Source organism: Gopherus flavomarginatus, chromosome 4, assembly GCF_025201925.1.
Source record: "Gopherus flavomarginatus isolate rGopFla2 chromosome 4, rGopFla2.mat.asm, whole genome shotgun sequence".
NCBI lineage: Eukaryota > Metazoa > Chordata > Testudines > Testudinidae > Gopherus > Gopherus flavomarginatus.
Genome location: NC_066620.1, coordinates 160,826,999 through 160,840,473, shown reverse-complemented (window position 1 = coordinate 160,840,473; position 13,475 = coordinate 160,826,999). Strand labels below are relative to the sequence as shown.

The following is a 13,475-nucleotide window of genomic DNA, read 5'->3' as shown; positions in this document are numbered from 1 at the left end:
GGCTAAAAGCATGCAAGGTGTTTATCAATTTCAGATAAAAGGTGTCATTTATGATGTCAAACAATATTCAGGTAATCAAAGTGGCAGATACTGTATGTTAACGTATGGTTTGTCTAATGACAAGAATGAGGGCCATGAACTTTTGAGTTCTAAACATGGCTCCTATATCACAGTGATAGTAGCCATATAAAGAACTAGATTAGACAGAGCTCCAACACTAACTTGCTGACTTCCCCGGGGCTGTACACTTATCTTCTCTTGCCATGTGTAAAAAATGTAGTGATATTGTGAGAATTCATTTGTGCTGGTAAAGGACTTGGAAAATGAAAAGCATTAATGATTTATCAATGTCAAGGCTAGATTTTGTATAAATAGGTCTCTTCGGGCAAATGTCTAAGAATATTTAGTTTCATATTTAGGGTTGTGCGAAAGCCAAGAGTTTCAATGCCCTGGAGTTTCGAATATACCTCATTGGAGTATTTATTGTGCATATTTTCATGACTCCTAAGTTCTGCTTTACTTTTTTGGGAGGCAACCTAGATAGAACCTATAAACCAAACCATATAAATACAGAGAAATTCAGTCTGGAGCATCTCTACAATCTAAAATGAGGTAAAAGAAACACGTGGATCAAACTGGATCCTGCTAATTCAGAAACAGGAGTGGGAGAGAAATTAGAAGGGACAAATGACCATCACCCAGAAGATTCCATGGTTGTTCAATCTCACCTTCTCATACTATTCTATAGAGGAGAAGATGGGACTAACAGCACCCTAGGGACCTGATGAAAGAGAGGAACCCAGCCAGGCTGGGCCATATGTACCCCAAACTGAAACTCAATAGCCCCTAGTGTTCACTGATATTCAGATAATTCACAGGCTGTTATGCTGCCATAACCAAGTATAAGTGTCCTGTTCACAGAATGGGAATAACTATGCTAAGGCTTGTATTAAGTGTCTGAGCATACCTAGTGCGAACAAGATGTTCTCAAAAGAGTCCATCCAAGGTGCTTGCTCACAAAGTTAGGAAAGAAGACAGAATTTCTGTTGACAAACACGACTGAATGCAATATAGTAAAAGGTCCACAAGGGACTTACACCTTGTTTGGGGATTAATTGTGAAACTTTTGCACATCTCTATTTCTTATTATGCCATAGAACTGTTAATCTTTGTCATGTTTACCTAGGTTAACTCATGTTTTGAGATTGCAAACTGGAATTGCTGGTTTTTCAGTCTTGTTCCTAAATGAACAAGGACCCTTGAAACTCAAGTTTCCCCCCTCTCTAACTTTTCTTTGAGGATCTCAAATTTGCCATATCCAAACACTTGTGTCTATCATATGTCCTCTACAAACATTTGGCTAAGTACTGCACGTCCTGCCCACCGCTATAAAAAAAATCTGAAATGGCTTTTGATGTATTCAAAATATGTAACAAAAATAAACTCTTGAAAGTTTAAGCATTCCTTCTGCATATTGAAGAGTCTGAGGTGCACATCATGCAACTTCAGTCTGTCAAACCTCTCTTCAGAAAGTACTAAGAACATTACTAGTATCTAGAGTATGTGAATCAAAAGGTGGTAATGGACTAGTTAACGTGCAATCCACTTTTTTTTGCTGTATAGACTATTCTGTATCGTTGAGCTCAAAGATCTTTTATTAGACAGTAATAAAGGAATTCTAGCTTCTATAAAAGGTAAATGGCAAAGCTTATTAAAAAAAACTGCTGAAGACCTTGCATCAGTAACAGAATTAGTGCTGACTTGTTTAGTCTTAGAATTTAAAACAGCAGCTTTTCTTTTAAGATTGGCAAAAGCCAGTAGCATTCCAAACTTACCCTAGAGATAACAACACTGCAAACCCTGAACACACAGATATGTTTTGAGGCAGGCTGTGGTGATGTAAAGCAAATGTTTCAGGACAGACCAAACTCTGAATAAACTGACAGGTGAGCAAAGAAAAAATAGATTTTTTCAAGCATTTAAACAAAACAAGTGCATTAGCTGTTTAATAACAGATAATATGTGCAGGTTTACAGCTACTCAATTTTATTTCTTAAAATAATTTTAGCAGTTTACCTTTAAATCAAAGTTCTTGGAAGGATTAGGCCAGTTATTCCCACTCTTCTCCTCACTATCTAGCCCCCACCCTCAGGTGCTATTAACACTGTACTACACACACTAACCAAACTAGCTAGGCTTTTGAATGCCTGCCATTTTGCCACAGCCAAGCCTATAAAGCTTGTGGTGTGGTTGCACTTCAACACTGCACCACTCGTGAGACAGAACAGCTGGGGAGTGATGTCAGGGATGCAACTCTTTCCCACTGACTTAATTCTTCTAGATAGAGACACTTACGAAAGTGACACTGTCAGCTTGAAATCTCATCTGTTAAAAAGTTACAATTAGATTCAAGTAATACACCTGTTTCCAGTCCCCGTGTTGCTTCCTGAAAGACTCTAATAGGACAAAGTGAAATGGACAGTAAAAATAAAATAAAGTACTATCAAAGATACAAAGCAAACAAGATGAAAAAATACAGAAACATTTATCTAATATTTCATTTATAAGATCATATGTTTAACAACAAGTAAACATTTTAAGACAGGAGCGATTTTTAAGTCGATAGAGTCACTTTAATAAGGTTTGAAACTGCACTTTGAAGGAAAGATTATTTAACATTATTTTATCAGAGCTTTGGACTTTTAAGAGCTTCATTTTAGTGATAAGCTCAGCAAAAGTGTTTCTGTTCTAAACTGCTACTGAAAAACCTCAGGCTTCCAACAAGCAAGATCTAATAAGCAACAAATACAAAAATTTTTTGGAAGTTTCAAACTTGAAATTGAGAGAATGTTTACAAGTTACTAAGAGTTAAAATGATATATCTGTAAAACGATTTTGAATTAATAACTCTCCAATACATACTCTTATTCTCCTGATCAGACATTCTAATTAAAGTTTCTTTACAAGTATTTCTATGATATCCATCACCATGGTATCTGATTGACTAAAAGATCAAGTTATTCATCTGTGTACAACAACGGTTGTTAAGGGACACAAGTAAGTGCTATTTCAGCTGAAAGAAAGGGAGGCTTAGATCCTAGTCCCATTTTATCTACTCCCTCCCAATGTAAAGGGTTCAGGTGAATTCTCTAGTTCTGGTTTTAGCATGCATGCAGGGACAGTACTTTTCACAACTCAGGTCTGTTTTAACAGCGATACATCTAATTTATCATTAATCAAATTTCACTTTTTTTTTTTTTTTTTAGTTTTCTCACTCCTTCACCAAATTAGCAGATTAGTGCTGAAGCAGGCAAAGAACATGTGGCTTCTCCCACTCATTAACATCAGACACATTGTGGCAAGATTCCAAGTCCTTTTTTCCCCTGTAGAGAATACAGCTTCTGTAGATGTGAACAATCTTGAGCAAGAGCTTATACTCATCAGCTCATTTCCTCTGTTGGAAGGGAGTCTCCCAACTAATTCTCTGCACAAACAGACCCATGGAGCCAGCTCATATATACTCTGTTTACAGAGACAGCAATATCACTGATATGACAGTTTCAGAGAACTGATACTTGATAACAAGGGACTTGTAGCAAAAAAGAAAGAGTCACCACTAAAGAGCATACCATACATTAGATCAAAGATGTATATATTTTAGTTACTTAAATAAACAGCCTATATAAAATATATCTCCTTGACTCTGGTAGTGTTTATTCAAGTACAGAAATTAAAAAGTCCTGATTTGGCTCCAGTTCTGCCTCCCTGCCCCCACCCTCCCTTTTCCTCCTGCCTGCTTTTGAACACATACAATAGAACAAGCCCACATGATGGCAACATAAAACAAGAGAGAATTTTTTTAAATGAGACGGAGACACTTAATATTTTCATGGACTGAAAGTTTTGGCAGTGGAAGGCAGAGGTAACTGAAATATTTAATAAAATACTGTGTCAGTTACAACTCTTCCTACATATGCTTTGGCAATTCTATTTATTTAATTAGCAATCAACCCTTCAACATCTAGTGAACTGCTAAAGATTGGTTTATTTATGTTAAGGAAATTAAACAATACATAGTTCACATCATGATAGTATTTGCAGTACCCCAAGCTCAGGCAAACAAATAAATAAAATTATAATCCTGAATAGGACATTTCAATTTAACTCTTTCAGTGCTGCAAAACTTACTTGAATAGCAACTTTTGAAAAAGCCAGTCCAATGGTCAACTCTTAAAACCAGGTGCTGTTTTAATCATGTGGCTACTGAACTGAATCCAAGACATTAGTGGTAGAAAGTTAAAAACTCATATTTTGATTGCTCACATAAAATAAGTTGGTCTAGTATTCTTAGCAGATGTCTGTTACACTGTAATTCTATTTGTCATCTTCTCCAGCAGTTCTGCCTGCTACACAGCATGCAGCAAAGAACCACCAGTCATGGACAACATAAATTCCCAGCTTCACTCAAGAAGCAGAAAGGAAGAAACCAAGTGTTAACTGTGGAAGATAAGAGCAGACAGAGACAAGCTTTGGCACAAGGAAGTTTTGTGAGCTGATGCCATAGCAATGGAAGCAGCTGGAAAAAAAATCACGTCTTCTCCACCATAGTAATTGCTAAATCACATATTGCTGTACTATTCTGGACTATGAGTCATCTTGTTAAAATGGAATGATTCCATTCACCTCCAGAATCTGGCATGTCCTATTAAAACAATTAATTGAGCTACTTCTCAGTTAAGAAACCTGCACCCAAGAAAGCATTTTAAGGTATCAAATACCATACCATGGATTTAGGCCTGATAATACAACATCTTCCTCTCTCAGTTTGGTCCATTTCACAACATCAGAACATCTCAGAAGCACTGCAGGACAATCAAACGACTAATGCAACTCTGTTTCATGCTCTTCCTGGCTAGAATTGAGAGCATCCAGCTAGTATTCAAAAGCCATTACTTGATGCAACTAACCTATCCAACTACTTCATTATATTGACCTCCTGAGCAAGCAAAGAAGCCTGCCAAGGGTGGTAGGGATGCAGACAGGTACTTCCTTTACGGAGGATTTTTGATTAGTGCTGCAGTTCCAAAGTTCTTACCAGGACCCAACTGCTGGGTTGTATCAAAGGGTCAACAATACACTAATTTAAAGTCACTATACTGGCGTACAAATTGAATGGAGGCATTGAAAGAAGGTATCAGTAGGAAGTCTGTAAAAGGAGCAAAGAGTCCTGTGGCACCTTATAGACTGACAGACGTATTGGAGCATGAGCTTTCGTAGGTGAATACCCACTTCGTCGGATGCATGTGGGAAGTAGGAATTCTGTAGACAAAGGCCTTGTCTACACTACAGAGTTGCAGCGCTGGTGAGGGGTTTACAGCGCTGCAACTTAGGTGGTGTACACACTTGCACAGCACGGCCAGCGCTGCAACTCCCTGGTTGCAGCGCTGGCTGTACACCCGGTCGAGCCTCGGGTGTAGAAGATCCAGCGCTGGTGATCCAACGCTGGTCAGCAAGTGTAGACACCCACCAGTGTTTTTATTGACCTCCGTGGCATAAGCAGGTATCCCAGCATACCTTAGAAGCCTCTCTGGAAATCATGCAAACTCCACTGCCCTGGGCTCACCTGACCTCTCCTTTAAATGCCCCGGGAATTTTAAAAATCCCCTTCCTGTTTGCTCAGCCAGGTGTGGAGTGCAATTAATCAATCAATCACTCAGCGACCATGCCTCCACGCACCAAACGAGCCCCAGCATGGACCAATGCAGAGCTGCAGGACCTCATAAGTGTTTGGGGAGAGGAGGCTGTGCAAGCACAGCTGCGCTCCAGAAGGAGAAATTATGATACCTATGGGCAGATATCGCAGTCCTTGATGAGAAGGGGCCATGAACGGGACACATTGCAGTGCAAGGTCAAAATTAAAGAGCTGAGGAGTGCTTACTGCAAAGCTCGTGAGGGAAATCGCCGCTCAGGAGCTGCCCCCACGACCTGCCGTTTTTACCAGGAGCTGGATGCCATACTTGGGTGTGACCCCACTGCCAATCCTAGGAGCACGATGGAGAGTTCAGAGCAGGGAGAAGTGGGGGAGGTTGTAGAGGACGGCGACAGTGAGGCTACTGGCGTGGAGGGAGACACCCCGGAGTCCCAGTACACATGCAGCCAGGAGCTCTTCTCAAGCCAGGAGGAGGCTAGCCAGTCGCAGCAGCTGGAAGTTGATGGTGAAGAAGAAACTGAGGATCGTGCTCGGGGTAAGTAGATTTTTATGTTTTGGGAGAGGAGGGTTTTGGTTATGGCTGCCTGCATGCATGCCTAAACGTGGAATAGCCCATTGATTTGCTCTATCACGTCTCTGTAATCTGCCTCGGTAATCTCTTGAAAAGTTGCAGCAAGAGCGTTTGCAATTTGCTTTCTCAAGTTGATCGGGAGAGCCACCGTGGTCCCTGTCCCGGTCAGGCTAACTCGTCCAATCCACTGTGCAGCGAGGGGTGGGGGGGGACCATGGCTGCACACAGGTAAGCTGCATAGGGGCCAGGGCGGTATCCACATTCCTGTAGAAGACCCTCCCTCTTTTCCCAGGTAACACGCAGCAGTGATATGTCTGGCAGTAGGAAACCCTGTTGAGAGTTTAGGGATACTTGAGTGCAGGGCGCCAGGTTCGCGTTTCCCCAGCCCATGGCGCTCTGTTGTTAACCCCCCCCCTCCCAGCACGGAGCCAGCCACGCGGTGTGCTCCGGTGTTCACCACCCCCCCTCCCAGCACGTAAGCATCCACGCGGTGTGCTCCAGTGTTATGCACCCCCCTCCAAGCAGGCATCCAGCACCGCGGTGTGCTCCTGTGTTCCCCACCCCCCCCAAGCAGGCATCCAGCACCGCGGTGCGCTCCGGTGTTCCCAACCCCCCCTCCCAGCACGTAAGCATCCACGCGGTGTGCTCCGGTGTTCCCCACCCCCCCTCCCAGCACGTAAGCATCCACGCGGTGTGCTCCGGTGTTATGCACCCCCCTCCAAGCAGACATCCAGCACCGCGGTGTGCTCCTGTGTTCCCCACCCCCCCTCCAAGCAGGCATCCAGCACCGCGGTGCGCTCCGGTGTTCCCAACCCCACCTCCCAGCACGTAAGCATCCACGCAGTGTGCTCCGGTGTTATGCACCCCCCTCTAAGCAGGCATCCAGCACCGCGATGTGCTCCTGTGTTCCCCACCCCCCCTCCAAGCAGGCATCCAGCACCGCAGTGCGCTCCGGTGTTCCCAACCTGCCCTCCAAGCAGGCATCCAGCACCGCGGTGCTCCCCCCCCCTCACCAGCAGGACGGCGTGAACGCGGACCAAAGAACAACCCCCCCCCCCCAAGCAGCTCACCACCTTCCTGTTCACTACTGTCCCCTGTTCAGGACACCAGCTACCTCCTGTACCCATTGCTGATAAACCCCAGTGACCCATTGGTCAATTCCCACTCCCAAGGGGAAATCGGGGCAAAACCACTCACCCCATTGCTCGCCATGACTTAGCTTCCCTGCCCTCTCTGTGTTATGTGAGGTATGTGAGAAGGATGCTACCAAAAGTCTAAAAAGTCCTTCAATGTGTGATAATAAACAATGTAGCCTCTGTGTATTACATGGTTCTATCTCTCTTTTTTCTTTTTTCTAGTGACCTTGACTACTGCAGCCGGATCACTGGCCTCACGTAGGTTGCAGAACTTGAGACGGAATCCTAGAAAATCAAAAGAGGAATCGATCAAATCTGTTATGAGCCACTACAACAGAGAAAGTAGGAAGACACAGGAATGGAGAGAGAAGATGTATGAATGGAGACAGAGTGTACATGAATGGAGGCAAACAGAAAGCAGGAGAAAGGAATTGTCTGCCAAAAAAAACCACAAAGCACATGATAAGCCTCCTGGCTCGCCAAACTGAGTCTTTTGAGTCTCTTGTAGCCATGCAGACAAATATGTACCATTGTAACCCACAGCCCTCCCAAAGCCCTCTTCCTTGTTCCCCAGTATTTCCACAAAACAACTTTCTCCAGCAGCCAGTTCCTTATTATCCCCAGCTGCCCCCATCACCTGTACGATCACCTACCAGCCCTGATAACTATAATTCTTACCCTGTTCACTCCACCCCCATTATTCTGCAGCATAGTAATCCTGAAGTGCAGAAGACATTGAATAGTGATCAAAATAGGACATATTCAAACCTGTGAATGTACAGTCCACCACCCCAACCCCCTTGCCTGTTATGTACTGTATGTTGAATAAAGGTTTTTTTTCTTTTTCACTACGTTATATTATTGCTGGAAGTGGTAAATATTATACACCAAGGTAAAGCAAAGCACATCAAATATTACTGTTGGCTCTCAGCATCAAATTGCTCCCTTAAAGCATCCCTAATCCTTGAGGCCCTTTCCTGGGCCTCCCTATTAGCCCTGCTCTCTGGCTGAGCAAACTCATCCTCTAGGCGTCGAACGTCGGAGGTCCATTCCTCACTGAATCTTTCACCCTTCCCTTCACAAATATTATGGAGGGTACAGCACGCGGATATAACAGCGGTGATGCTGCTTTCCACCAAATCTAGCCTCCCATAAAGACAGCGCCAGCGGGCTTTCAAACGGCCAAAAGCACACTCCACAGTCATTCTGCACCGGCTCAGCCTGTAGTTGAACCGGTCCTTGCTCCTGTCAAGCTTCCCTGTATATGGTTTCATGAGCCAGGGCATTAAGGGGTAAGCGGGGTCTCCAAGGATCACAATGGGCATTTCGACGTCCCCTACTGTGATCTTGCGGTCTGGGAAAAAAGTCCCGGCCCTCAGCCTCCTGAACAGGGAACTGTTCTGAAAGATGCATGCATCGTGCACCTTTCCAGGCCATCCTGAGTAAATGTCAGTGAAACGCCCACGGTGAACCACAAGCGCTTGCAGAACCACGGAGAAATACCCCTTGTGATTAACGTACTCTGATGCCAGGTGGGGTGGTGACAGAATAGGAATACGCGTCCCATCTATTGCCCCTCCACAGTTAGGGAACCCCATTTCTGCAAAGCCATCCACAATGTCCTGCACGTTCCCAAGAGTCACGGTTCTTCTTAGCAGGGTGCGATTAATGGCTGTGCAAACTTGCATCAGCACCATTCCAACTGTAGACTTTCCCACTCCAAACTGGTTCGCCACCGATCTGAAGCTGTCTGGAGTTGCCAGCTTCCAGATTGCAATAGCCACCCGCTTCTCCACTGGCAGGGAAGCTCTCAATCTCGTGTCCCTGCGCCGCAGGGTAGGGGCGAGCTCAGCACACAGTGCCATGAAAGTGGTTTTTCTCATCCGAAAGTTCTGCAGCCACTGCTCGTCATCCCAGGATTGCAGGACGATGTGATCCCACCACTGAGTGCTGGTTTCCCGAGCCCAAACACGCCGGTCTACGGAGCTGAGCACGTCTGTTACTGCCACAAGCAATTTACTGTCTTCACAGTGAGGCGATTCAATATCATCGTCTGACTCCTCACTGTCACTGTCACTCTCACTTTGCAGCTGAAGGAATAGCTCCACTGCCATATGTGATGTGCTGGCAACATTCATCAATAAGGTCGTCAGCTGCTCAGGCTCCATTTATAACAAAAATCGCAGTAAAAGCGCTGTAGAATCACAATGCCGCCAAACTGCTCGGAATGTGTAGCAAAGCACCACGGGGCGTTGGAACAGGAAGCGGAAAGACACTCACACTTCCTTCCCCTTCCCACAAGCCACAGCACCGAAATGGGACGAGGTGCTCTGTGGGATAGCTGCCCACAATGCACCACTCTCAACAGCGCTGCAAGTGCTGTAAATGTGGCCACACTGCAGCGCTGGTTGCTGTAAGTGTGGCCACTCTGCAGCACTGGCCCTATACAGCTGTACTAACACAGCTGTAACTGCCAGCGCTGCAAAACTGTAAGTGTAGACATGGCCTAAGTGTAGTTTCCACAGTGGACTTCTCATCTTTGTTTCTCTTTTGTCCCCTCCCTTTCCCCTCCACTCCCAATCCCATCCTCCTTTTCCTCTTAGTGAATCTAATAAGAGGGAAAAAGGAAAATGAAAGCTGCAATTTGTTGGAACAGAAGACCGAGGACTCCACCTCTCCAGCTTTAATGAGGGAGAAAAATAACCCTAAGATGAAGAGTGGGGAATGGATATTTAGAGTCTCCCATGACTGACAGTTTTGCCTCTTGGTAGGACAGGGCTACAGCATGCTGCACTGGAATTACTGGAGACTAGGATAAGAGGACATACAATAAATAAGTGGTCGCCACAATTATCACCATTGTTAGCAGTCTTAGCAGAGGCCAAGACTCATATCCAAGAGGCACAGTAGCTAACCTATACTCATCCTCTACAATGCAGAAAATTCTGCCCAGCAGCTGCTCATTCTGAAGATGGAGAATTTTGTTCTCCAGAGCTGCTGAAGTGGCACTTTTCACAAGCATGACAATAGCTTTAAAACAAAAGGTAGCAATTTGTTCTCACATAGCATTTAGAGGTAATTTCAGGGCTAAAATGACTATTAAATCAGGTTCAGAAAGATGTTCATAATCCACACAAGGTGACCTTTGAGGGAGCACTTAGCACAAAAAGTTAGGAAAGTTCCCAAAAAGTTCCCTGATTCACCTCCTCTCTAACACAATCATATAATCCCCATTGTTCACTGCAGATCTCCCATATGCTATCATTTTAGGATATCAGAAGGTTTGCAATCCACATTTTTTCCAGTTTGCTCTTCGCATGACATACAAAGGGACCCAATTCTGTTACCACCTCAAGTAATGATCCCCTGGATCAAGAAGGAAGTGTCAAACACTATACAAAACACAAGCTAGGCTTTTGGACGACTTCGCCATAGGATACTCAACCAGCTTACCATTCAACTGACAACAAAAACAAAATATTGGCATACATTGGCTGCCTTTGCTGTGGACAGTCCGTCCACTCCAACAGGCTTCCCATACCAACTCAACCCTAAACATGAAAGACCGCCAACTGCCCTCTCAGAAAAAAGAAAGGAAAGTTATTCCTACCAAAGCAAGGACAAGAAACTAGAGCAACATATCAGGGTAAAAGGCCAGCTAATTATGTCTCTGAACCTGTCATTCGTCCATAAGAGTTAGTAAAATGCAAATTTCAGTCTAATCAGAGAGATGATTTACATTATACTGATACAAGGCTATGAGATTTATACCTTTAGACAACCTTTTCAGTAAGTGACTGCAATTCAGTACTGGCACAATGTGTTTTCTAGAATACGATGTCACAGCCTGATATGGCTCATGATCACATTAGCACATACTGTTTCTGCTCATATCCAGCAATATCCAACTTTTTAAAAGAGTAGAAATGGCTATTTAGAAATTGTGGTTAATAAAATGAGTTTAAAAAGCAAAAACGCTTGCATCTTTAAAACGAAAAAAAAATCACTGTATTCACACATTAGAAGCTGAACTATATAATCCCATTAGCAGCTGCTGAATTTCATTAAGGACACTAGAAGCAAAGATACTTCACCAATGAAAACAGACAGCAGACAATCTATTTACAGATCCAGTTAGAGTGCTTTCTTGTTTTACAGCTTTCATGGAAAAGAAAGCATCTCTGTGTACAATCACCTTATCCAGTAATTCAACACATCTAACAAGTGTAGTCTGCCATCTGTTTAGAAAGGTTTTCTTCTGTAAAAGAAACCCTTAAAATTTAGTGCAGAACAGTAGTTACAATAGTTCTAAATGTCAAATTGTGTGCTAAGTATCTGTACGAGGACTTGAAGCACCAAATACCATACCCACAATCATGAACCTTTCAAAAATAGTACATTTTAAATCAGTTTAATCAGTACATCTAGCACTGAAGCCAATGGGAGCTGCAGACACTCAGCACCATCTCAAAGTCATGTGTGAGAATGGGAGTGGGGCACACAAAAGGAGTAGACACTTTTGAAAGTTATGGCATTAGCGACTTTTGCAATATTAAACAAGGAGCCTATGGTAGAAAACATTCTAATCAATGTAACCAAGATAAATGGAACAAGGAGCGCCACAAAATAGTGGCTTGAAAACAATAAGATGTATGTAGCTTTTTAGAAATTGAACCCAATTAACATCATACAAGAACAAAAAGATTTGTGCACTTACCATAGTTTTCTGCCTCCATCATTAGCTAAAAAAAAAAATCGGCTCCTCTGCAATGGGTCTTCAAGTTGCTTGCTGTTTAGAGACAAGCAACAGTCAGCAACAGAGCAGCAGTGACCCAGTTACTGACAACCCAGCCATTATGAAACAAGTTACTTTTATAAGCAGCAGTGTGGAAGAGATTAGAGATACTAAAAATTGTTTTTACAAAAAAAATTGTCAAAGCATATGTCCTCTTCCTCCTGGTTCTATCAATATTGTCCCACATTATAAGAAGTTATGTAAGATGAGGCCGATTTGTGAACCTTCCTACAAGAAAGAGAGGAAATGTGCAGGTAAGCAGGAATAAATTTTCATGTGTTCTGTGCAGGAACGTGTACAGATCCTTTATGATAGGATTTTATCAGCAGTTTATAGCCAGAGAGGCAAGTGTTAGATAAGAAAAACAAATCTCTATACATTATGCATTACTATTTACAATTGGTCTCTCTGATCACTGAGGTTCCACAGACCGTAGCACTCTTCTTCCCAAAACAGCATCACACACACACACACACACACACACACACACACACACACACACACACACCTATGTTGCAAATCTTTGTTTTGTGAAAAGCATGGACAAAGCACAAAACATCTTCCTTCCATGTTTCCTCACATAATGCATAAAGTCTTTCCACACAGATAGTTGCCATGGCTCTGACTTTGAAGCAGGGAGTCAGATGTCTTGTTTTACAGGCTTCCAATGTGCTCCATTTGATTCATCTTGAAACTGAAAACCCTTGAGGCTTCTTGCTTTTGGCTGTTGGATTGTACAGGACACTTCGGCAAGTCTGTGCGTGTTCTATATGGATCTTGAGAACCCTGTGAACATTTAGGCCTGGTCTACACGGAGGGGCGGGGAAGAGGAGAGGGAGAAAATCGATCTAAGAGATGCAACTTCAGCTACCAGAATAGCGTAGCTGAAATCGACGTATCTTAGATCGACTTAGACAGACTTACTTCGCGTCCTCGGGGTGCGGGATCGAAGGCTGCTGTGCCCCTGTCGACTCTGCTTCCACCTCTCGCTCTGGTGAAGTTCCAGAGTCGACGAGGAGCATGTTCGGGGATCGTATTGTGTCTAGATGAGACACAATACATCGACCCCCGATAGACCGATCACTACCCGCCGATTTGGTGGGTAGTGTAGACATACCCTTAGCATACAGCAGAGACTTTTTGAGCGATGTAATAGTTTCAGAGAATAAATTCAGCATTAACTCTTGTATAAAGATGTTCAACTTGGGAATTAAGGCTAAATTAGTTCTGAGCACTACTCTCTCTTTATGAAGTGTCAGTACT

At 43.5% G+C, this 13,475-nt stretch overlaps 1 protein-coding gene across 1 annotated transcript; it reads left to right on the top strand.

Annotated features, from left to right (window-relative positions):
• The first annotated feature begins 5,497 nt into the window (after window positions 1-5,497).
• On the top strand, window positions 5,498-8,265 carry LOC127049739 (zinc finger and SCAN domain-containing protein 20-like). Its single transcript, XM_050950991.1, has 2 exons — window positions 5,498-6,245; window positions 7,640-8,265. Exons 1-2 carry the CDS (start codon window positions 5,723-5,725, stop codon window positions 7,903-7,905), a joined length of 789 nt encoding a protein of 262 aa, XP_050806948.1. The 5' UTR covers window positions 5,498-5,722; the 3' UTR covers window positions 7,906-8,265.
• Window positions 8,266-13,475: the final 5,210 nt, after the last annotated feature.

Bases quoted from the DNA above. Each gene is read 5' to 3' on its own strand.
- LOC127049739 (XM_050950991.1), top strand. From the start codon at position 5,723: ATGCCTCCACGCACCAAACGAGCCCCAGCATGGACCAATGCAGAGCTG. The intron at 6,246-7,639 runs GTAAGTAGATTT...TCTTTTTTCTAG, and splicing joins AACTGAGGATCGTGCTCGGG to TGACCTTGACTACTGCAGCC.